The 26,752-nt window shown below is 40.5% G+C and overlaps 1 protein-coding gene across 8 annotated transcripts in view; it reads right to left on the reverse strand.

Moving 5' to 3' along the window:
- The window catches only part of ATP8A2 (ATPase phospholipid transporting 8A2), a 340,707-nt gene that overhangs the window by 246,007 nt on the left and 67,948 nt on the right, over positions 1-26,752 (reverse strand). For all 8 annotated transcript variants that reach the window (XM_065050318.1, XM_065050316.1, XM_065050290.1 and 5 more), the window contains 12 exons: positions 26,601-26,728; positions 23,790-23,867; positions 21,688-21,776; positions 20,915-20,959; positions 19,719-19,791; positions 12,255-12,360; positions 10,837-10,919; positions 9,084-9,133; positions 6,888-6,957; positions 5,061-5,145; positions 3,675-3,814; positions 358-496 (listed from right to left, as the gene is read on the reverse strand). In XM_065050318.1, the coding sequence (XP_064906390.1) occupies positions 358-496; positions 3,675-3,814; positions 5,061-5,145; positions 6,888-6,957; positions 9,084-9,133; positions 10,837-10,919; positions 12,255-12,360; positions 19,719-19,791; positions 20,915-20,959; positions 21,688-21,776; positions 23,790-23,867; positions 26,601-26,728 (1,086 nt within the window). The remainder of the gene's footprint in view (positions 1-357; positions 497-3,674; positions 3,815-5,060; positions 5,146-6,887; positions 6,958-9,083; positions 9,134-10,836; positions 10,920-12,254; positions 12,361-19,718; positions 19,792-20,914; positions 20,960-21,687; positions 21,777-23,789; positions 23,868-26,600; positions 26,729-26,752) is intronic.

Raw genomic sequence — 26,752 nt, forward strand, 5'->3', positions numbered from 1 at the left:
ATCCCCCGGTCCCTTTCCCCCACACTGTTCTCTAACAGGTCGTTCCCCAACTTATACTGGAACCTGGGGTTGTTCCTGCCCAGATGCAGGACTCTACACTTCCCCTTCTATATTTAATTAAATTTTTTCCCACCCAACTCTCCAGCCTGTCCAGGTCCCACTGGATGGCAGCACTCACAGCAAAATCTTCAAAATCCTCCAATCTTCTCCGAAGTGAAGGCTACACAATGCCTTTCTGCTACCAAGGAACCATTCTATAAAAAGCAAGCCTGTTTTTGTATAAAACCTCACAGAGCAGATTTGGTATGTAACCTGCCACACACCAGACAAATTCAGAATAACCAGAAAGATGGATACCTATATTGAGTGCTGTTTCCTGTTTGTCCCCTGTCAGAATCCATATCTTAATTTCTGCCTTCATTAGTGTGGCTATTGTTTCTGGAACACCTGCTTGCAGACGGTCTTCAATGGCTGTAGCTCCAAGCAACAGTAAATTCTGGAAAAAAGAAATAATTTGAGGGATTGTTTTCTAAAGATAAACCTCTGTTTGGAACACACTCAAAAAGGAATTAAAGACAGCATGTTGTGCCTCATCGCTAATACAGCATTTTGACAAGCAATTCACTACAGTAAGTTTCTGGTGTGGCTGTTCTGCTTCCTCTGCATACAATTCCCATTTGAAGAGGTTGAGAATGGAACAGAGTGTTTCTGATCAGAGAGATGGCAATGTTTCAAGAGCAATTAATTCAAGTTATACAACTCCAAAGCTATTCTATGGATGAACATTCATACTAGAGCATTCACTAATCACCATAGCAACATGGCAAGTGCTCACAGTTTATATATTACTTAAGCTCACAAAACAAAAGTCACCTGGCATCACATAATTTAAACTAATTTCCCTCCCATAAAATGTACATATGGACTGGATACAATCACTCAAATCAAAAATTATTGCAAGTATTTATGGATACAATCACTACATTTATGTAATACAAGTGGTATGAACATTAATCAATCCAAGTATCTCTAGTCTACATACAGATGTCTGCCAGAAAAACATGTCTCATACAACAAATTTAATACTACGGGAGTTAGCCATAGTCTTATGCAATTCTAAAACAATTGCTTGAAGAGATTTGGCCATGTTACAGAAAAAAAAAAGTAAGAAAAGTTTGTGTCAAAAGACAGTCTACACAGCCAGTTTTAAACTTAAAAGGCATCTTAATGATTCCTTAGACATGTAAAGGTGTTCAACTCAAAATAAAGTGAGTTCAATAATACTCTATCATTTCAGGAATTGCACAGAAAAAGTAAGAGCTCCTGTTCTTTGTAGGGACTATCATCATTCAAAACAAGTCAAAACAGTTGAAGTGAACAGCAGTAGTTAAGAGCGTTAGTGTTGTTCAGCCTGGGGAAGACAAGGCTCCAGATGGACCTTATTGTGACCTTTCCACATATAAAGAGGCTTCTCAGAAAAACGGAGAAAGACTGTTTAACAAGGCCTGCAGTACCAGCGCAAGGGGTGATGCTCTTAAACTGAAATAATGTAGATTTTGATGGGACATAAAGAAGGAATTCGTTTTACAATGAGGGTAGTGAGGAACTGTAACAGGCTGCCAGAGAAGCTGTGGATCTCTGATCTCTGGAAGTGTTCAGTGCCAGGCTGGATGGGGCTTTGAATAACATGGTCTAGTGAAAGATGTCCCTGTCTATGGCATGGGGCTTGGACTAGATGGTCTTTAAAGGTCCATTCCAACCCAAACCATTCTATGAAGCGATCATTACAGCAGCTCCTGCTTGTATGTGTCTATGAATGCACAAAGAACAGAAGGGGCAGTTGTCATTCACACAGGTGTGTAGGCTAACAGTAGGCTTAAGTTCTGTTACAAGATCTTCAGATGGTAAAGGCAGCAGGATTAACTGCTGTAAGTCATTTGCTTTAGTACCCTAAAGTCTCCTTATGGAATGCTAGCCCTCTCGATACTAATAAGACTTGAAGGTTACAAATGCAATCTAAGTGTGCAACTGTAGACTGTCGTCTGTTCCCAAAATTACTTGTTAGGCAGTTAAACGTGACAGCTCAGCTATGCCGGTCCCTGTGCTACCTGAGCAAAGGAGTTACTCTTGCGCCTGCTGAAGCCCTCAGCCGGTGTAGGGGGTAAGGAAGCCGATTCAAGCTTGTGTCTATGTGTACACCTGTACTATGATCCACCTCAACACTCAGACTGACAAAGTAGCTCTCCCACTCCCATTTCAGCCCTTGGATGAAAAAATAATCCTGTTAAAATACACTACATGTTACAGCCAAAAACCAGTTTATTTAGACAGTCCCTACAGACCACAGAATTTAACCTTGGAAAAACCAGCTCTAAGAAGAAAGAAAAATCACACATCTCCACACACACCCCCCCTTCCACATCTTGAAGTTTCAAGTGCAATTTCCCGCTCCTTGGTATGACCAGCAAGAAAACATGAACAGGAAAGGAACACAGTGGATATTTCCTACCAATATGGCACTAAGTCCAAAACTCCAATTCTACAATCCACTCATAGGTCCCTTTTTTCCAAGATAAATTGTAAGAGACAGAAGGCAAAAAAAGTTTCAGAACACATTTTAAAGAGAAATGATCCGTGCTTGTTATACACCTGAGTGAAAACAGAAGAATATAAGAGCACAGTTCGGGAAGGAGAAAGCTGAGAGGAGCTATGCAAATCTATGGAATCATAGATTGGATAACCACAGTGCTACTGACTGACTAAAAACATAAGACAACTTTAGGTGTTAGTTTGAAAAGTAAGATACCATCTTCAGCTATTGCTTAAAGAGTTCTTGGAGTTTTCCTATTACCCTATGAAATTGGCTCCCACCATAGTTTCAACCACCTTCCCTCTTCTGCCCCAACTTAGACAACCAGTAGTGATCCAGAACTTAAGTTGAAGTGTTAGTATTAATTTTCAAAGAAACTGAAGTTCTAAGAGCATTTTAAACAAACAACTAAATAAAATAAGAGTGAAATAATTGGAGTGAGGGGAAAGAGCTTGAATAAATGTAAGTGAGGAAGGGGACTATCAGCATTTCAGAAAGACCAACGAGTATCAAAGAAACACTGGCCCCTAGTGTTGACGTTTTACCATTTCACTCAGTGTAGGATCAGAGTTTCAAACCGATTCTCTGATACCTACTTTCCCTTTCCAGAATTTTGAGTTTTGCAATTTGCCTGAAGAGCAGTCTTGCATCTTTTTTTCAGTCTATGTGTCCATAGGCCTTGGAGAACACTTGCCAACAGCCATCAGAAAATCTGAACTGTGACTACTGTTACGAACAGGAATAAGTTTATCTTTATATAGTAGTACATGGCAACTTCATGCAATGCAACTGTTTTATGCATTATCTTTACCAGGTTACAGCAACCTTATAAAATATAGCAAAACAAAAAGAATGTGAGAAAATAGTTTATAAGTAGCAATGACTTTTAATACATAAGTTAGTCTCAGATCTACAAATCTAAACTTGAGAGGTGTATGGACTCAACAGGCTGCCAACTAAGAATACTTTTACAGTTCCTCATTCATGACATTAATGGTTTGGTTTACTGTATAAAGCCCAAACTCCATGGGGAAAAAACACATGTAAGAGAAACTATATCTGATAAAAGCACCATGCATCTTACCTTTTCAATGATCTCATAGCATTCCTCCAGCTTCTGAGTTCTGTCTTTCAGAACCGTACTGCTTTCATTGTAGACATTCAGCCACTCTCTGTAAGAGTTTTCTGACAGGTCTGCATAAGCAATGCACAGTGTCCTCAGACCTACAGAATAGAAGACAGTGATTACACACAGTAAAACAACACTGAGTATCATCAAATCATTAATGCCCTAATGAATGCTGAATTCTAACCCTCTCACTGGAGCCAAACAGAGCTTTCAATGCACACTTAAACTCTGGATTCCAGAAAATCTCCCTGGACATTTTTGAAGCATTTAGGTTTTCACAAACATAAAACAAGAGCCTGGCTCACTTAGGTTCCTAATGTTGGTGCAAATCAAGACAGCCTAACAGGCAGAAATGTTTTAACGGTTTCCTGTATTGCAATCTAGCCATACTGGAACAACAAAAGGACAACCTTTAATCTTTGTAGTTTAAGTATGAAAGCAAGCTTGGCTTTCATGTATTTCTAAAATGATCAAATTAAACAAATAGCTGGGTACATATTGTGATTGAAGATATTACTTAGTCAAACATACTGTGCAGCACATGTTTCATTTTAGGATTGTTTTCTCCTACAGTGTATGCACGTAACTCACAGTAATAATAGCAATTACACTTGCACAAAATAATAGAGATAATTTGGCCCATAAACTATGAAAACCATTCTATTAGACTACTGACAAAAGTTAGCATACAGAAGTAATCTTTTTTTTTTTTCAGGCAAGAGTCAAGCAGAAAGGAGTGTGTGCCATAAAATACAGAAGTTTAGTTACTGAGAATGTGGGGCTCCACACAAAAAATATCTTAAAAAGCTGAATAAATGTTTTCAGATTTAGCAAAAAAACCCCTGCTTCATGGTTTTACTATAATGCAAATACTTTCTGCTATTACAGAAGAGAGAACAAAGCCAAATACTTCCCTGTGAATGGAAGTGTAATATCACTCAAATGCCTTAGAGACCACTTCAGATCATCATTGATGTCTTGGTCTTCCAGGTTTCTTACCATGTTCAGGTTATCATTCTGCTCCATAAAGCCAGAGATGTGGTCATTTGACTTTGACACTGACAAAACCACTTCTAACTCCAATGTAACTGGGGTGGCTCTTCCCTTCATCATGGCCATACAGAACCCCATCATTTCCTCCCAAATTCCACTTCTCTGCTCAAAGTACACATAGGTAAGGCACAAACTGCCATTGGCATGAGGTTATCTTAGAGCTGTTTATTTGCTGATTACACACCACTTCTCAGTCTTCATAACCATTGTATTTGGCACTGCAAAGCTTAGCCCAGAACATGCTCCCATTTGGTATCTCGAATTCTCATGACATGTTGTTTCTCTTACCTTCCGTTGCGAAATATTCAAGATGGCACAGTGTTTGCTCCATATACTGCGAATCTTTAGAAAGCCTCTCAAAAATCACATTATCCTATCGAAACCAAAGTCATGACAACAGAGTAAGTTTATAACTGAAGTGCTCATTTGGTTATTTACAAGCTCAAGTGAAGTAACCTGAGTGAACTTGCTAACATCAGAACCCAGGATTATATTTACAAGTACACATTCAGATTAAAAGACTCTGGTTTGAGTAAGTAATCTGGATTGTGCCCAGTGGCAGAGACACTGCACCCACTTCAAATGACAGAGACAGAAGCACACTCTGCTGTCTTTCCCTCTTTCCATAGAGGGGTCCCCATTATTGGGCAGTACGGAACACTCCTTTCTGAATTACTAAGCAGATACATGGATTTTCAGAGCATTTAAGTGTCTGGTCTTATTCAGCACACACTGTAGTCCCGTACAGAACTTCTTGCAATCCTTTCTAGAAAAGATTCCCACTGATGTTAAAAAAATAGAAGGCAGAAACACTGAACAGATTCTACCACAAAATTCTCCATGAAATAATCTCCCTCTTCCAGCAACTTTCTTCATCACTAAATCAGAGGGCAATTGAAAAAGTACAGATAACAGCTAAAATCAAAATGCAGCACCACCACCTACATATTTAGAGCCTCCGGATTCTATTCCACAGCTACCAGAGCAGGTTGCTACATACAGGTTGCTTTTGCTCACATACATACTCTCAAACCAGGTTAACAAGCCCACATCTACATCTATCACTTATTAGAGACTGGCATACAAAACAAGTAATTTGTGATGGATGTGACAGGATTGGAGATGACTATCATAATGTGGAAGGGTTCATGTAGAATCGGCAGTTCACTTACAGTTTAGCTGAGGGGTGGATGCAGCAGAACATACAAGACAAACCAACAGATTCCACTAACTACTATAAGCCTTTTGTTCTGTTAGACATTTGAGTCTGCTCATACAGAAGATGGCATAAAGCTTTTTACTATGAACTCTGCCCATTCTCCATCCCTTCCAGTGCCGCACTCCAAGAAACAGTGTGAACACTGGCAATAAGGAGCTGCAGATCTGTGCGATCCTACTAAGCATACAATGTTGAAATACCACACCATAAGAGTGGGCTTAATTCACTCCCACCACACCAGCACAAAGCCAGCACTTCTAAATCAAACCAGGGGAGTTAAACTGAAGCAACAGACCAGTGCACGCAGATCAATGTCATGACAAGGTCAAGTAAATCAGATTCTTACAGAAGTCAGAAATAGTTCTCCCAGTTGCAAAAAGCCACCTGCATTGTTTTCCATTGAAATCAGAACCACACTCCGGCTGTGGCCAATGTTGGTTTGCAGCCTTTATACTTCGTAAGTTATTGCTCTTGTCAGCGAAGACAGAAGCACAACATGGTGCAAGTCATGATGACAAATAACAGCAGGTGCAGAGATGGAAGAGCCAGATCAAGAGCCAACCACTTGAGAACAGATTTTAGTATTACAGATTCAGACAACAGCATTTAGTCAAGCTCCTGAACTGCTGCTGCACAGCTGGGTGAAATCCTGCCTTTGCATAAGTGAAAGGTTCTGCTCCCATTAGTTTCAGGATTTCAACAGGTTAGCTGAAAGCCCAGAAATACTCCTGCCTGCAGAAAGAGTCAGGGGAGGAATGACAGATCTAAATCACCTGGCCCTAAACAGAAAGCCAACAGGTATTATGGATGTATGAGACAAAATGCCAGTATCAGCCACAGCTGTGGAAACAATAACTGGTAGTGTTAGTTCTCCATTAGGTAGCATAATTACTTACAGCCCCTTTGCAGTAGAGACGTAGTTTTCCTGCTGGAGTTCGAACAATCACCGACATTCTCTTCCTGTTGCTATTGAAAGAAAAACACTTGCTTTCATTAGTCACAGTGATGCCAAGCAAGTCAAGTTCTAGCCAGTGAATATTCTCAGATGTGTTTAGTGCATCTGAGATCAGGTGAGATGTAACAGCAATAACTTAAGACCCCGTATTCCTTGACAGCAAAGAGAAATGCTAAAATTTGTCCACTTCCAGTTTCAGCCCTATTGGTGAGCATTCAACCAGAACAGACTTGCACACCAGTGTGAGCAAACATTTGGAAAAAATTGAGAAAGAACTAGATGGCATGAAAATCCTCTTGAAAGAAGCAGAAGTCACATTTATTCTCAGCTTTTCCTTATTTCTCAAGTAAAATTGTTCTGGGGACTCAGGTTAGAAATGGAATCATTAAGGCTGAATGCATATTTATTACAGGTATCGAAATAACTAACCATCCAGGTTAGTTATTAGGCAGTTATTTAACTTCTAACTCAAAGGAATGCTAAAATGTCATAGAAAGGAATCAAGGTACAGATCAGCTCTTTGCCTCCCTATAGGTTCTTTTTATTGGTCTAATCAGAACTACAGAGTTTGCATTATGTAAAAAAGTTAGACCCCCTGAGCAGGGTGGCATAGCAAGATAGTCAGGTTTGGGATATATTTTTAAAACAAAGGTGAACTGTAGCATACAGAGTTTTAAGAAAGGAAGGTAGGCAAGGAGGCTTTTTGTTTGATAAATGTCAAAATTGATCTTAAACACTTTCTCTAAAAGAGCCACTAGAAAAAAAATCAGCAGCTAAGAGGCAGAGAAAAGCAAATCAACTGTCACCAAGACAACCCTGAAAACATGTGTTTTCATATTCAGAAGAAATTATCTATAACTATAATTCTTTCCTTAACAAAAGGAGAGCTAAGTAGTATCGTCCCTCCTCATTCCTTTCTTGCCAGTATGTACAAATAGATCAATGCAGAGCAATCTTCCTCCTCCTCCTCTGAAGTTGCTCTGGGAAATATAACCCATTTTCAGAGCACAAGAGCTGTGTGTAAGGAACTAAGCTGTTGGCATGTATGATCATACAGAACACAACCCTTTCTGAGACTTTCTGAAGAAAGTCTAGAAGCACAGCAGTTATCTGTGCCCAGAAGTTCTGCAGCAAGACAGTGTCACTGAGAAACTTCCACATGCTTTTTGAAATCTAATTACAGGAGCTCCCTCACTGGTCAAGAGGGAAGTTGAGACCACGGGAAAGAATTACAACAGCATCTTCTACCAGTGCTGCATGTAGGCTACAGACACCTGTCTGTAGACACCAGGGTATTGGTCAACTTGTCAGAAACCCTGAAGAACTTTACTAGCACTGTTTTAGATATTGTCCCATTAGTGCAAGTATCTAGTTGAAAAGGGGAAGGTAATCAAGAACAATGTTCAAAGTAAGGCAGGACACAAGAAAAGCCACCTACCCAAATCTTCCCTGACTATTTTTACATACTTCTTTAAAGCAGAACTAGATAATTTAGAGGGCAGAAAACAAGACATCAACACTTTAAGCCACAGTAAGAGTAGAAAAAACAGCAGAAAAGCCTGCTGACTAACACCACCCAAACTGGCAAAACTTTATCAACCAACAAACCTTTAATGTTGTCCAGTGATTCAGGGGCACAATTTATAAGACAAGGCTTCTTGCTACCCAAGCAGTGCCCATCCTAACTATCCTGTAAGGTTTAAGTGCCCACACTGCTTAGTTTTTCATGGCTTAAGGGGCACCAAAAAGCCCTCTTATTGTAGATTTCACCCAATCAAAACCAATTAACATACAGAAGCACTAGAAGAGTGCAGTCTGAATCTCAAGGCATGTTCTTGAAGTACACAAGTAACATCAAGAAATCAGTGAGACACAGAATGACACTTCAGGGCAGCAACTTCTCAAAGTCAATGGAGCTGGAGCAGCAGGGGAGATTTTCATGCCCATCTGCCAACAGCCACCAGTCTGCAAGCAGCTGTCAGTCCTGTATTGGAAACTAGGGGGATGGAGGAGCAGGACAAAATTAAGGAAGTTCAGCTTTTTCATTGCATCAGCTGAATCTTTTTATTCTAGATAACAGACTCACAAAAGTCGTATTCTTGTTCCCCTGCATTTAGTATATCAGAGGAAAACTTACCTGGAAAACTCCAGCACATTAAGAATTTCAAAGGTTTTTTCTTTTCCCAGCTACAAAAGAAAGCACGTAGTATTGTAAGTATGATTTGCAGTATATTCTTTCCTCTGTAAACAGGCAAGTTGGTTAAAACACCTTTGTTTACAGAGTCTAGTGTGAATAAAATGTGGTAATAGCTCCCTCTCATGGTAAAAGTGATGCAGAGCCCTACTTAATGAAGCATTCTAATCTTACTTTAATAACTAAAATTGTGGCATCCTCCATGTACTATTTTTACACCATCTCAAGGAACTAATCTTACTGTAGAAGGATAAGCACACTTCAAAAGTTAAGCTGCATATTTACTTCCTAACAGCTATCAACTAAGAAACATGTTACAGACAGAGAATTATTCCAAGTTAGAATAAACATGCCATCAGATTTGGTATTACAATAACCTTTGTCTGAACTGCCATAGTATTTCCGTTACTTGAATTTACAAGAACATTAGATTACACTTTTTAATGGTCAAAAATGCTTAACTGAGGAGTAAATCCTGTTATTGGCAACAACTGTTTGCTGGGCTTCAGCACAAGCAACCCAAGCAAGTAAAAGGATTTAGAAATGCCTTGTCTGTGCCATTCCTGTTGTGTGACAGATGGAGGGAGCAGTGGGAGTTAGGGGAGGCTCAGAACTCCAGTAGTATTTGTAGCACATCGTTAAAGAAAAGGCTGTAACAAAATCTAATTGCAGTGCTGAGTTACATCCTGTGAAGCACGTATCAATTTAGCAATACCCTCAAGACCAAAAGCCATCTCCAACCTGTGTTCCACGTGCAGCCACTAATGTGGCCAAGGAGGAGAGACAGGAACCCCTGGGAGTGACAGCTTTTATTGCTGGCTACAGACTGACCATGCTCCCAACCTGGTATGGATAAGGACTATGGAACTAGGTGAGATGAACCTGGGTCTTCCTGCAGAGAAGAGCCTAGCTAACTGTAGATTACACTGCTCATCCTACACTCTTCCCTTAAACTAAACAGCAGTTTCCTGAGTAGCTGTAAAAAAAATGGTGACAAGTCCTACAAAGATACATGTTTTACGTGCTTAGCTTGGCAGTGTACCAAGAAACTTGAAAGTGAACACACCTGAGAGGAAGGATAAGAATACATCCATTATTCTTAATAAGTACCCTACTATGTGTTCCAGAGACAAAGTCCTCATCTTAGTTACGTCTGTCCAACCTGGAGCCACCTTAGCTTACACTGCAACCTAAGTCAGAATGCATTCGCATGAGTTTGAGACCACCTGTGTCAACTCTAATCCATTAACCCCTCCACACAGAGCTTGGTAAGTAGATATATCATCTACAGAAGATCTTACTCAAAAGACAAATTACATTTTAATATATGAAATCAAACATTTAGAAGTACAGTAACCGTTAAACATAAGTTATAAAAATCTCCCAGACAGACATATGAATTTCCTTCTGGTCTGAGTGTGCTCATCTGTGTTTTCCAGACAATGGAAATATTTTTCAGTCATAACTGCTGTCATTTCCCATATAAACTTGAAACTTGTGATTGCCCATATCACACAAAAGGGCAGAGGACTTTTGCATCTAAATATGAAGTAATACAACTTCTCCCAGTCTGCAAAAGCGTTTTGCATGTAGCACTCTTAAAGGCTCCGTAAAGGGGAACTCACGGGGACCACCCAGGACACATCCACACTCTGCAGGACCTTGGCAGTATGTGCTATGCACGTCTGCTACTTACCGCATCAATGATAACTGAATGCGGAGTCCGTGCTGTGAAGACATAACCAAGTTTTTTTGCTCCTTTCACTAATGCCCCTTCATCTGCCAACACAAGAAATGTTTAAATTGAAATTGGTGTGTAGAACAGGCCTGCAAAGCCCACACTTAAATATGTCATGCTGCCAAAACACAGAAGGCCCCTTTGCCTTATACTCCCCCATCTGTAGGGCTGCTAGAGTAGCTCTGCACACACTTCACCAAGAACATTGATATTTTAGTCCTAAAAAGGCCATGCAATATCAACTACACAAAAACCATGCTCAAAGTATAAAATATCCTGTAACTACCAAAGCATTAAACTCTATTGTTGTGGAGGAGCCATACTTTTCTACATGAAAAATGGGAAGTATACCAGTTCTGAAAGCAAGATCAAAGCTATATTACTCTAAATTCCTACAACATGCATTTAATCTATTTCCTGCAGTAAATGCAGTAAATTCAGGTGCTATGGAAATACAGGACTGTCTTCTGGAGACTGAACTATATAGTGTCATTAAAAGCTCAAATAGCAGAGCTGAAACCAGAGCCAACACCTCTACCTGTAACAGGTAGTTATAAAGCCCTGAGGAACAAGTGGCATTAGGCACAAACACATTGGTGGATTTAGTGTTCAACTCCAAGAAACCTCGTGTCTCTACAGCACTCTTACTATCCTCACAGTTCAAGAGCACTGACGAGAGCTGTTTGACATGGGCTCTTCACCTGACTCCTCAGACACTCTAAGACATAAGTCATGCTGCTTCATCACTCAATACATCACCACAGTAATTCCAGAAACATTCTCAGTAACAGAGATAAATTTGATGGGGAACAGGACCCTGCTGTTCTGCATTCTGGCCCTGTCTACCTCCTTCAATATCCTCTGTGCTACCTGAAAGGAAGAAGAAATGGGCTAAGGGCAGGCCCAAACACGGCCAGGACTCTGCTCTTGGCTGTACTGTGTCATGTATCAGTACCTTGGATCTGCATAGAACAAGATGGGAAGCTACTAAATCAATAAAACCAGTTTGCAGTTATACCAAATACAGCAAGTAACTGTTCATACAGAAACAAATCAGTATTTCCATAGATCAGCTCTATGCAGTGCAAGTTTTATTTCTACTTTGCACCCCTAACACAAAGACCAGATTAGAAGATCCCATGAGAGCAGAACAGATCATAAGCTCAGCCTACCTCTAAAGAAACACCATGGACTTAGCAGGTTTGTAGAAGGAATTTAATAGTAGCGTGCACTGATGATGGTAGATACCAGATCTACTGCTAGGATCAGGGGGACATCTTGCTTTCAAAATAAATGACCTTGACAGAAATTTCTGGACCTTCCTTCCATCTACTCCCTCACTCATTCCCTCCCAAAAAAAGAAAGCAACAACCAACCTGGAGAGGAAGCCTGGTAGATTATTTTATTTCCTTGTCTCTCAGGAACAACAGTGTGACACACAGCCAGCAGAGTCAGGAACTCCTGTATGTGCACAGCAGTGGGCTAGACAGGACAGCAGGAGAGTCAGGTTTAGTACTAGACACAGACAGAGGCAGCTGTTCACCAACATAAGATGGCCTCTTAGGTACCACAAACAAACAAAAAGTATTATGTTCTCTATAGGAGCTGTCTTGGTCCAAGGACATCAATACAGCAGAGTTAAGGGCCATCATTAATGAACCAGAGTGCTAATGATAAAGGTCTCACAAATGACAAAAAGCCAGGAAGCCAGAACATTCCCTCATCTCCAAAAATATAAAAGCATTCATTTTGTAGCACCCCAAGCTTCATATAGGCAAAGATGTCTGTCACAAGATGCTGATAATAATCAAGTAACAGGAACTACTGCTTTGGTAGCTTACACAACTTCCAAGAGATGGACAGTAAACACACCAGAATTAAACTCATTTCAACTGCACCCTTAGTGATTAACAATTAACATCCAGAGCTGGCAACAGTTGATCAGCCAGTACAAGGCCACATCATGTGCTTTTCCACAGGAATACATCATCCAGCCAAGCAGAAATCTGACCAATCCCTACACATTTAGCATAAGAACACACAATATAAAGCCCTATTCACAGACTGCAGTCACCAGCCATCCTCAAGTGCTTAAAGAGAAATCAGCTATATGACTCTGTGAAGATGCCATGGTAGTTGGTCACAAGCCTCCGGTCACCAAATTCTGGCAAGTATGGCTATAGTGATTTGAAATTTATTCCCCCGTCCCATTCTGCCCTCCTTTGCACTCCTCCTCCCTCTGGCCCAGCATTTCCAGTCCCATAGCAGTCAGCAATGGTGCTCAGCTGCCCAGCTCCCAACCTGCCATAGGATCTCCATCAACACATCACACGGATCTTTAAGGCACTTGGCTGAAACAGCTGAAGTGAACACGTTTCCCTCGCCCAGCTCTGCTATATCTGTAACATCCACAGCTGGTAGCATCAAAATCTTATGTCACAGCAGCCGTCTGCTCCGGGGCTGAGTCAGACAGAACTCAGCAGTTCTACCTTCGCTAAAGCCTTAAGCAGACTTCGTGAACTCTCAGAGTTTGTGCATATTAAAATATCACCTAGTTTTTATTAGCATAGCATATTTTGTATATACTCTGTCATAACAGAGCGATTACAAAATCAAGAGCATTACAAGAGCTGTTAGCATAATGTCAAGCCAAAACCCCACTATCGTAATACTAAAACCAAGCTCAGATGGAGAAGAATCCTACAAGATTCCAGTCCCAGGGTTGTTTTTTTGTTTCTTTTTCGTTTTTTTTTAAACAGCTAATTCAAAGATGCTTCTACAGAATTTATTCTGCTAGTGTACATCAGAAAGTTTCACAGCAGCAGAAAGCCCTGCTAGGTTCAAATGAAACTTTTTCAAGTGAAAACTACACCCCACCAAAACCCCACTGATGCAAGACTTTTATTACATGTATTTTTCTAAACATATGTGATACTACTATCCAAAATGCGGCACACAGTTACTTTATAAAACCCCTTCACCACATTGAACTACTATGACAATAGAGAATCCTCCATTTCCCACTTAGAATGTCACTTAATATAAAATGCAACTTCACCATTAAGCCAGCAGCATTCACCACTGGCTCTCAGACTTGTTAATGCTTCTCTCCACAAGCCAAGCTATGTGACAAAAATAAAAACAAAGGGTTTGTTTGTTTGTTTGCTTCCTATCTTGGGTCCTGTTTCAGGGACCAGACCAAGAATAAGGAAAAATACTAGAGTTTGTTGTTTCCATATGGTACACATAACTCACATACTTAGACAACAGAAAGATGTACTGGCAATAGCAAGGGGGCACTAGTAGCAAGTAAATTACTATGAAAGCCACAAAGCAATGTCAGCTGGTAAACATTGTGTTAACATGTATGAACAAAAAGCATATCAGAAAAAATGTAGTGAAAAGACTGAGGATGCAATACTTATATCCTTGCTTTATTTCATGTACTTTGTCATGCATATTTTCAAAATAACGGTTTCACACATCTCTGCATATTGAAATCTCTGAACCGAATGGTCACATGCCACTAAAATAACAGTTGTAACTCTTGACATGCTGGAGTGCAGAGGCTGCATTCAATAAAACAAGCAGACAGAATATAATCAGAGTAGTGAGAAAAATGTTAAGTCTCCAGTAAATTACTCATCAGGAGGTTACTGTTGCTTCATTATTTCCAGTGAAAGCAATGGAAGTTACAACTCCATCTCAAAACGCACAGCCTGCCAGACTCCTGTTTCAGCATCCGCTGCTGCAGAACTCACGTCCTTCTCACACAGGTATCACCTACCCCCTTAGAACACACACTATGAAAGCGTCTATCAGTTGGAAATAAACCTGTCTCCAGTAGTGTCACAGATTTTAATCCTCCCTATGTATACATTTCTGCTTTCAAGCCAGCAATGTAATTTATTGCTGACTTGGTATTTTCACAGCTCACAATGGATTACATGGCAATCTTCCAGTCCTACAGCACGAAATAACCAGACAGAGGCCCAGCTTATCACATCAGCTCCTCCACACAGCTGTCATTTGTTTCCCTTCTATATTGTTGCTGCACTGACAATATTTATTGCACTGGCATGAATCCAAATAGAGAATTGCAATTTCTGATTCAGAACTGTGAACAGAAAATTCATTAATGGCTTCTGTAGCAATACTTCCCTTGCACCATGCCAAGCTTAACTCCAGCATAAGACAGAAGTCCCACACTAACTGATTCTGCTTTATTTCTTATTTTCCTCTGTGAAAGCAACTCTATCTGCAAGACATTCCTTGCCTGCTCATTTGTTAAGCTCAGCTCTATTTCTTTCCCCCAATTCTTCCTCCTTTATTTGTCTGTAGCAGGAACAAAGTTTGCATATTTTAGTCTCTTGTTCATCTGTCCACAGGCAGCTCTCATTCCAAGTGCCTTCTCCCCTCATTTTTCTCCCTGTGTGCCAACAGCTCCAGGTAAAAGCTATGGCTCCTCTTTCTTCATGTATTTTCCAAAGATCCATGGAACACCTGGGTGTAAAACCACCTACATCAGCAACATACCACGCTGGCTAAACTTCCTTTGCACGCTGCCCCTACAAGCTGAGAACTACAGACAACGAGACAAAGTCCCATCTTCTTGGAAGCAGTCTCTGGATTGTTATAGACAAAGCATTATCTACACTGAAAGCAAAGATTCCCCACCTAGAAGCCACAGCATTATCCATTATCAGGCAGGGCATGGACCACTGGTCATAAAGCTGTATCAGAAGTTTTCATCCCTTTGTGTTCTCCCGTATTCAGAGGGAACAAAATACTGAGTCGAAACTCATCCTTTTGGGGAGGAAGCTGCACTCCACAGAGCTACATATCTGTGCTTTGTCACCCATGTCCTTATCTGGGTCTCCTCATTCTCAAGACAGAACTGCATTATTTGAGCTGTTTACAGCCTAATAAAAATCACACGGAAGTTGCACGCGAAGTTAAAGATATTTATCCATAACTCCTTTTATCTGTAGCAGTATCATATCAGTATCTCCATTCACAATATTCCCAGATGAGCAGGACAGAGGTTTTTGAGCAAATGGCCTAAAAATGGCCAATGGGATATTAAGGCACAGCCTAACAACTTGATCTTATTACTTGACATAAACATGGCACATTCTCCCAACAACAGCTACTAAAATTCTTATCTACTTTGTTACCATGGAGAACTATGACTGTCTTAAAAATATATTAAATTCCTACCGGTTTGTTTGTTAAACTGTCTGGAGAACAGTGTGAGGACTCAGCCACGTTGGGTACCTCCAGATGAGTGAAGCTGGTAAGGCGGGAGAAGATTCAAATATTTCCAAAAGAAACTCAGAGAACACATTTACCAGCATTTGAATAGAATTAAATGCAAGTTTACCTTGTCTAAAACTACTGACATGTAACCTATAGAGATACTGCCTTGTACTTGAGAAAAAAAAAGTTCCAAAGTCCCGTGCATAATAAGGGTAAAAGCACAAGAGTGAAAGATAGATCCTGCCAAGCTATAACAATTTAATTGTGAGCTGTAAAACATTGTTCAGACAGTTTTCAGGCAACAGTTACTTTCTGAACTAAAGCTTCCCAGACATTCTCATCACCTGAATGTATTTTCCCCCTACTGGAATTTAAATTCCAGTTTTTCATCCCAGTAAGTTTTGATATGCTTTATTTGTTCTGCTTTCCTAAGGAATTAAGAATCAGCTGCTCAGAGCAACCATTTCAACAAAGACCAATAGGATAAAAGACTCAGTCCCCACACACTTCACAAAAATAAGCAGACAAATTGTAGAGATCAAAACAAACACTTCCACTGAGATAAAGCCGCAACTTGAATACAAGTTACCTGTTCTGCCTCACCAGCTGCTAAAATACTCATCACATATATTCAACGAACCAATTCTTGTGTCTGCAGCTGCACCACGTGCTTGCTGTTTCTTGCCCAAGTGGTAATTTGGGGGCCACAGAAAAAAGTTCGTATGTGAACTGGAATTAGGAGAGGAAGTCAAGAGAGAACCCAGTGAGACAGGAGTCTAGGATAAGATCCAAGTTTCAGTTCTTTAACTTCTTTACCTCATTCCATGCACTCATGTCAACAGCATAAAGAACAAACCCACACCACACAGGGTTGCATCTCCATGCTGAGTTTGTCCACAGCATGTGTGCAACTCACAAGCACCAATATTAAGGCCATCTAGCATATTGACAATTCTTTTAAATCTTAGGAAATAACTCTTTTCTGTTCCTAATAAAACTTCATGCTGTTTTCCCCATAGAAACAACACCGCATCATAATCTTGGCACAGCTGCACCGTTCATCCAACAGAAGCTGTTATGAGGAAAAACCACAGGCAGACAAACCTAGGTACTTTCTTCCACATCAAAATCCCAGAGAAGCCAAGAGAAACCTCCACATGTTTTCGAGACAAGTTATTTTTCCTTGGAACATTTCCTACAGGGCAATAATTCTTCGACTGTTCCTCAAGAGTGGACCTGGCCATCAGTCAGTCCTTACACACCAGTGGCCCAGAAGAGCTATAAAATTTAAAGGTGATACAGGAGTTTAAAAATCTTCCTAGCAGATGGAAGACAGTCTCATGAGGACAAGTACATCACTTCATATTTTCAACCTGGAAAGAAAATTACTTGGCACTGAGACAGCTTTAAACTAACACTTGCAACCAGCTTGAAAAACAAAATAAAAATCTTCAAGACCAGAGTAATAAGCACTTATTGAATGTTCGTGAGAGATGTCACGTTGACAGCTTCAGCTGCAGAAGGGCAAATGCTTTAAGGGAATTTATTGCCCAGCTGAGTACAGCACCATCTAACCCCACAAGGCAGCTTGTGCTAGAACACTTCAGTTTTATCACCTCAGTTCCCTAAATGGAGATCATCAGACATCTGTAAATGGCATCCACAGCTATCTACAAGCTATAGTAACTAAGACACTGAGGAGTTTCAGGTAGAAGGATGCAGATTATACACCTTAACAGCTGACCTACTGCAGAAAGCTAATGGGCTGGAAACACACATATCTCCACCATCCCACTACCCTGTAATCCAGGCCTCATGTCACTTGATGCAGTTCAACAAATGGATCTGAACTTCCTAAGCAAACTATCAGATGTAGTCCTTGCATTCTGGTGTCTTGTGCTAAACCACCACTTGTCAGTGGGTGGCATCCAGCCTTCCAGCACAATCAGGCTCCAAGAGACATCTTTGGCCTACACAAGGTACATCGTAAGTCTTATCAGCCAAAAGTTTCCCAACTGACTGATAGTTGACTTCTCAGTGTTCTCAGCCAACAGTCAGCTGGACAATGAAAACAATGCTTTTCTGTTCAAGTTGCCAGCCAAAAAGAAACCTGAACGCATGTAAAGAACAGACTTCTACCTGAGCTGTCTAGACAGAGTAACAGCTACGGAAGCTACCAAAATCCTTTATTTGCCTGCTCCAACAGTAAATATTCATTGTATATCCCAAAGGAGAAGTTTGACACAGAGAAGGTCAAAGAATTTGAGATATCCCAAAGTTACAGAGTCTTCTTAAGGCTAGATAAGAAACTCCACATCACAGGTCATTTGATACAAGCCTTTTCTGTTGACTATTAAAATATTCCAAAGCACTTTTCTGTATAGATGGCTAGAGCAACACACAGCGAGAAATTGCTCAAACACACGTGATCTGTAGCCTGCACCTACACGAGTAGCCTTCCATCCAAAATGAGTACCTGGAGTCAGCAACTGCCTAACTGTAGCCATATATAAACTAACAGAACACTAACAAGAGGCAAGCCAAATCTTGGCTGCAAGTGATGGGCAGTCAGGAGTTTTCCCAGTGCAGATGATTACAAAGGCCACACAGGAAACCAGTATATTGGCCTGGAGGGGCCAGCATCCTGAAGGTTGGAGCACAGGAGCCATCTTCAGGCTCTATCACCCTGAGGAGTATTCAGTGACATACAAAGTAATTAAACATTCCTTCAGGCATTTACACCATATGCTGCATTTCAACTCTTTCAGTAACGTAAAGCAAAACAGAAAGCAAAGCTTTGCAGCACACAAACAATACGGTGTAACTACATTTTAGATGCTTGTATAAACTTAACCAGCCCAGTCCAATACTAATGAGAACAATTAGCTAACTGAATTTGTCACTCAAGTTTGCACTTGCCAATGCTCAGATGCTGCTCTGCGATACAGCTTCTGCAGAACTGGGTGGGGGATGTCATGTTTTTCACAAATAACTTAAATCATCTGGTGTCTAGTCAGACACTTTATAGCTGCAGGGTTTGAGTAAGCAATGAACTGACACTTTCCTAAGGACTAAGACCCTTTAGGACAAACAGTTAGACAAGATGACTAACACTAAGTCTTAGGCTAAGCTTAAGCTTGCAATTAAGTCCCATCTTTCACATACTTTACGCAAACAGAATTCCCAACATTGGCAGCCTTTACAGCAGGTCTCACACCAGTATGACCTTGCGATGTCCTGAATTACTGTTTCAAGTGGTATTTTAACAGTATGGATGTTTGAAACATCCAAGTAGTTTTTCTTTTAAAGAATCACAGTTTCTACCTTAATTTAGTACAAGATACTATCTTCCATATACACTAGTATATCTCAGGATGTTTCACAACTAGCTGGTATCCATATAAACGTCATTGTTTCTTTAATTCAGTAGTTTCATTTCTCCCCACTCTGCTGGCATCTGTGGTTGCATGATGCACCCGTATAGCAGATTTGATCACAAAAGCAGATTTGTTTAGCATTCGATTCCAGAGAGGCCTAGAATAGTATATTTAAGAGACATGATATTCAAAGGATCGACTTACATGGTTATTTTCAATGTTTTGCAGCAGTCTTGGGTCATCAAATTCACACGATTCACTGGTAGGAGGTAGCTGGCTGCAGAGCAACACAAGCATAATCAAACATAGCACTGGCAACACTTCCATCTTAGTACTTCATCCATTTTGTTGGGAAGCAAAGGAAAAACAAAATAAGCTTGCACTATCCTTGAAAGTACTGTGAAAACATCATGTAAGTAATGCACCAAGAGCTGAAAATAAGCAATAATTTCTTCATAACACCAGCAAGAAACCCAAGATTGTTATGCTTAAAAGTGTATTTGAGAAGATTCAAGTGTCACACTTCCTAGGGCAGATGTAGCAGAAGCAGCTTTTAAGTGTACTTGAAATACTCTGATTTCAAGGTGACTTGCTTCTAAAATAAATCAGATCAATATCCCTAAGCTCTGTCTCTTCAGTCAGATCTGTTTCAAGTTGATCACTGGAAGATTTTAAGCTTGAGTACCCCAAATTAACACCTGGAAGAAACCTCTCCACAGAACTGACTGGGAAAGAAGAATCCAAGTAGAGAAAAGATGACTTCTTTCTTATATTTGCCCAAGTCACCATTAGCCCACTCTAGCTCTTCACCCCTGCCCTGTTAATGTGAATACACTACAGTGACACCTGCTTAACACCTCCAGGCTTTCACTCCTCTCTGTGGAATGGGACAGACTCATCACCTCTATTCATTAAGACTCTGAATAAAGAGGAGTGGTTCTCTTGACACAAGACACCTCCGTATCAAGCTCTTTCACAGTTTAATTATTAAAACATAAAATTTTAATAAGGTAGTTCCTTTTCTTCTGCTTGTCAGGTTTGAACTCAGTGATTGCGAAGAGTAACATTCAGTCTCCAGCTAGAGGTAAGGTTACTGTAAAGAAGATTACTCTTAGCTTGTAATTTGGTTGTCTGCAATTATAAATAAGCATTGCATTAGCATGTATCCGAGCCACCCCAGGCACTGCCTATCCCCCACTCTCCTCCACCCACCATCTCTCTATGCAGAAGAGAAGATCTATCACCACCCACCAGCTGTGCATCAGGCTCCTGCTGGAAGAGCATTTTGCTCAAACACATTGCTCCTTTGGGCTTCTTTCAGGCCCAAATTGGAAAGCAGTCTTTATATAGCTTGTCCCCACTCTGCTATACAGAACACAAACATCTGAGAATGTATTTACCTGAAGTCTTCTGATGAACGTTCTCTTTCCAGCTCAGGAAAGTGACTGAGGGGTCAAAAATGGGAAAAAAAAAAAAATTATTCCACTTTGCGAACCAAAAAACAGGTAGAAGGCAAAGATCAATGAGTCATCACACACACACACACGCTGAAACCATGGGTTCAGCTGTTCATACATCTGAATCAAGTTTTCTGCCTTTTGAGTATCTAATTTAGCTACCATGAAACTCAAATACTAACTTGCACAGAGATCATAAGACTACCCATTGAAAACTAAGCAAAAGCAGTATTTAGTTTAAGACCCAAAAGGCCAAAGGCTATGAAATAGCAGCATGATTCAAAGGGATCCTTTTGAAATAAACAGAACAAAAGCAGTACGTGGTTCTCTTCTCACGTGCAAAGAATATTTTACTCTACAACTACAATTACAGGTACATAGTTATAATGAAATTCTGGTTCAGCTAAAGGAAACATGACTGACAACTGGTACCCTTGGGCTGCATCATCTTCTCTCTGGAAAGGCCAAAGTTTATTTAGTATGTCTGGCTTAAATTGTGATTAGGTAGGTTAAGAAGTCCATAATTATTTCTCTTTGCTTCATGTAAAGGTTTGCATTTGATAATTAGTATTGCAGGACATTGAAATGAAAGTTATTAACTGGGACCACAAAATATACTAAAATACAAATGGAAGAACATAACGTTCTAATCCTGTTCTGATATAGAAGTACGTACCATTAATAAGAACATATTAAGCTAAAAAAGCCATACCTACCCATATGTCACTCCAGCAATACTACACTTCTTAAAGTTCATGATATTGCATGTTAGAGTACCCGTTTTGTCAGAAAACAGGTATTTTACCTGGAACAAAAAAAAAAGTCTAATGTTCAACTCACAAAGTAACAAAATTTAAAGTGGAAAACAGGGTAAGCATCAGGGAAATTCTGGGAGACATGGCTCAAATGTCACAGTATTGGCCAACGCAGGCTTACTACAGCTTGGTTTGTCTTGCCAATGCTACAATAAAATCATCAGGAAAGTTACTTTATTTAACAGCATTATTTCTTCTTTATGTCCAAATGCGATTAGTAGGTATCAATTGCAAAGGCTCCAGCGTCGTCTATACAGAAGTACTTGCTGGTGCTAGTTGAATACTCACCAAATCTTTCAACTATACAAACATCAAACAGCGAGACAGGGAATTAAAACAAGGATAGTTGAATCACTGAAACTTAATACACTGAAGAAATCCTGTGTTTCAAAGATCATGAGGAACTTGCTAGGGATTTTATCACCAATAAACACTACTGTGCAAGGAATAACAGAGTGAGTCGAAGCCATATTCTGCAGGCAAACACAATCTGCTTTTTCTGGTTTCCTGCCATGAGCAATCCTGAAGTGTGAAATGCGCAGCCACTGTTGGCACTGCCCACACTAATAATCCCTTAATGGAAACCAGTGACTTTCAGCTAGAACCTGGAGACAACACCAACACAGCTTGTTTGAGCATTAGAAGATTCGAGATTGTCACCTTCAGTAGGTCACAACAGACAAATTAATTGCAAGATAAATTCCACATTGTCTTACCTCTGTACCCAGTAAGATTTTAAAACAGCAACGGGTAGGAAGGGATGGTGCTAACACAGGAGTTAGCCAACCTGAAGTCCACAATATTTTGCCTAGAGTCGCAAAAAGCTTTTCTTCAATATCTGCAATTCAGTTATGAGTCAGTGCACTATTCTAGTAGTTAAGTGATTCTTCTGCTGCGCACTACACTCCTTCCGAATACAGCATTGACTTCTAACTTGCACAGGCTCCATCACCCAGACATCTGAGGTGAACTTAAGTCATTCAGCATTCTACTGTAAAATTTAAAACTGCACCCACAAACAATTCAATTAATGAAACAAAAAATTCCATCTAATTACATAGAATCACCAGGTAAGGCACTTACATAAACAACAGGTTGGCCCATAGCCCCATAACATACATAATGCCACATACTACAGTTTACTTTGGACAAAAACACTACCATAATTTGGAGGCTGATGATTCCACATCAAAGCAATCTCAACACAAACCCAATTTTAACAGTCATAAGAAAAAGGTCAATCAGATTAAGCAGGAGGAATACCAACTACCATTCTGCTGAGCAGCACACAATAATTATGTATTTTACATGCAAACAGTGCCTCCAACACCAAATTCACACAAATTATTGAGTTCATGTGCCACTGGCAGTCAAGGAAAAGAGCTAGGATTTCTTGATGGTACTACAAAACTCCAATGGCAAAGTTGTGTTTTCCAGTAACCTTGTTTTGGGAAGCCTTTCCATTTTGAAAAAATATTACTTGCAGAATTTATTAAAAAAACTCTTACAGCAACTGCAAATTCATAAGTTCTCTTTACCCAAAAGAAAAGTGGAAAAACTTTCAGGAACACAATCTGAGTCAGGAGCAGAACTGCATTTTTTTGACTTGCATGTCCCATGAGGTGGTCAGAAACATTAAGAACTAAGAGCAGAGGTTGAGGCTGTTGGCCTGCTCATCAGCCCAGCTTAGTCCTGTACATTCTGCTCTGGTATAGACAGCCACACAGCATCACTTCGCCACCCTTGAGGAAAATGTCATTTTAGAATTAACATAAGAAATAAAAATTCCATTTCTAGGCTTAAAACTGCCTGTGTGACCTGGAATTTAATCCTGTGATATCTCACTATTTTACCTTGAAGACTTGGACTAATGAAAGGCAAGAGGCCCCATTAACCTGAGCCACAGAGCAACAGAATAAAGCAGATTTGTACAGCATGCTCTCATACCTTCTGTCTTCTCAGACCATATCACAAACATGACAGTTAAGAAAATGTTGTCTTACCTGCCCAAGTTCTTCATTAAGGTTTGAGGTTCTGGCCATTGCAGGTGTATCTGTTTCAGGATAATACATATCTATGTCCTGAAATGAGAGCAAAATTAGACCTACGGCATGCAAATTAAACACTTAACTTTCCTGTCTTCTTTTTTTGTCAGCTCCAACTTGACTGGATTGACTTAATTCCATTGGTGGAAGTTCTGAAGGCCTGAGAGACAAACAGCATCCCAGACCAAATGGGGTACCTGCCTTCCCAAGTATAGCTCCATACTACATGTCCATGAGAAAAACTAGACACAGTTATAGATGGTTATAATTTCCTTCATTGCATCTCTAGCATAAGATTTTACCACAGTAGAACAAAGTTCTAACAGGCCTTAGCTATACTAATCATAGGTCTTCAGTTAAAACAATTAAATTTACTCTATCCACATCCATGACTGGAAAGAAATTAAGTGACACTGTGAAATCAACTCCTCCTATCACTACTTTTAGTCAGGATGGTAAACAAAACAGCTGCTACACAAAACAAAGCAATTTCTCAAATAAGCTAGTTAAGCTAGTGCTTTCCTGGCACTGTTGGGCCCTAGTCCTTGGGAAAAGAAACCCAGGCTGATGCAAACACAGACTCACTGTCAGCGAAGGAAGAGTTGGTACAGGAACTATTACAGGAGCTTGACCCCTACAAATCGATGGGCTCAACAATACCCACCCAAGGGTGTTAAGAGAGCTGGCTGACAGCATTGCAAGGCCACTCTCCATAATTTTTCATAAGTGGAGATCAAGGGATGTCCCAGAAGACTGGAAGAAGGCTAATGCCATCCCTATCTACAAGAAGGGCTTAAAGGAGGATCCAGGAGATTAGAGTCCCAGTCTTTCTTCAGTCCCTGGGAAAGTTATAGAACAAATCCTCCTGGGGCTGTCACAGGGCATTTGAAGCACATGACTGGGAATAGCCAGCACAGATTCACCAGGGGCAAGTTGTGCTTGACAAACCTAATGACCCTCTATGACACTGTAACCTGCTTGGTTGACAAGGGGTGAGTGGTGGACGTTATTTACCTGGATTTCTCCAAGGCTTTTGATACAGTTTCCCATGGCAACCTCCTAGGGACACTCAACATGTTATGGTCTGGACAAGTGTTCTCTGCAGCAGGTGAAGAATCAGCTGACAGGCCATACTCAGAGGGTGGTGGTAAATGGCTCCTTTTCAAACTGGCAACCTGTCATGAGTGGGGTCCCCCAAGTATTGATATTGTACCCAACACTGTTTATCATCTTCATAAGTGATCTGGAAGATGGGATCGAGTGTACCCTGATGAAGTTTGTCAGTGACACCAAACTGAGTGGTGAACTGAACACTTTGGAAGGGAGAGACACCCTGCAGGACGACCTGGGTAGGCTAGAAGAGCGGACTAACAAGAACCTTGCAAAGTTCAGCAAGGATAAGTGTAAGGTCTTGCACCTGGGAAAACATAATCCAGGAGAGCAGCACATCCTGGGATCTACCCAGCTGGAATGCAGCTCTGTGGAAAATGGACCTGGTGGTCCTGCTGGACAACAAGATCAGTATGAGCGAACAACATGCTGCTGTGACAAAGAAAGCCAACAAGATGCTGGGTTGTTTTAGCAAGGGCATCAGCAGCAGAGACAGTCATGATACTGCTCTACTCAGTGCTCATCAGACCACATGTGAATGCTGGTTTGGTCCCCACTATACAAAAAAAAAAATTGTGGACAGGTTGGAGAGTATCCAGAGAAGGGTCACAAAGATGATCAAAGGACTGGGAAAACACCATATGAGGAAAGGCTGAGAGAAACAGATCTGTTCAGCCTTGAGCAAATAAGGCTTGGGGGACAACTCATCAGCATGTTCCAGTATTTAAAGGGTGGCTACAAAGACAAACTCCATTTTTACAAGGAGTCACATGGAAAAGATGAGAAACTATGGGTACGAGTTACTCCTAGGGAGTTTCTGATCGGACAAAAGAGGGAAAATTTTCACTATGAGAACAATCAGCCACTGCAGTAATCTCCCCAAGGAAGTGGTAGATTCCCCAACACCAGACACTTCTAAGATTCAGCTGGACAGGGTGCTGGGTCATCTTGTCTATACCATGCTTTTGCCAAAAAAGGCTGGACCAGATGAACCTTGAGGTCCCTTCTGACCTGGTATTCTAAGAATATATAATAAGCAGCTCAGAGAACTGACAAATTAAACCTTATTTACTTGTATTTTAGAGGAATCACTACAAGTCCAAGGATTAACATGCACATCAAGACAAGGTGTTCCTTTTGGTTTTGTTCAGCTTAAGATACACCGCTACAGTATTTTTTGGTCCACATCTGAAGAGAAATATACTTCGAAGTCAAACTTGACTGAACAGAAGGGACCACTGTTTCGTTTCATGAGGCACTACCAGCTCATCTCCTTACAGAAATACTATGATTCATACTAGAGGTGACCTTACGGGCGGCCTCAGGATTTAAAAACAAAAGAAAAAAAACAAACACACACCACACAAAAAACCCACCACACAGACACACCACACCTCCAAGTCTAGTCTTTGTCTCTGCTGTGGCTGAGAGAAGTATGCAAGACTGATCATTTGCACAGGGGACCTTCCTTCAAATAAATCTTTTCATTTCCTGTAGAACACAGAACTAATACAGAGCAAACCCTCTGAACTTCTCCCTGCCTGTCCCAGAAGTTGCATCAGAAAAGCAATCAGAAAATCTAGTAAAAAAAAGTCACCCTGAAATCTTTGAAGTCACTTTCCAAAAACTGACCTTAATACATTTATTCTTGTTACTTACCCAATTTATAAAAAGAGCCTGAGTAAACTTGACAACTTCCAATGTCACCAGAAGACTGATTGGAATAAGGTTGTTGTACAAGATTATAAATGTCAGCAGATTGTATCCAAAGTTGACAGACAGCATTTCTGTGGACCAAAAGACATAAGGCA

Source organism: Columba livia, chromosome 1, assembly GCF_036013475.1.
Source record: "Columba livia isolate bColLiv1 breed racing homer chromosome 1, bColLiv1.pat.W.v2, whole genome shotgun sequence".
Taxonomy (NCBI): domain Eukaryota; kingdom Metazoa; phylum Chordata; class Aves; order Columbiformes; family Columbidae; genus Columba; species Columba livia.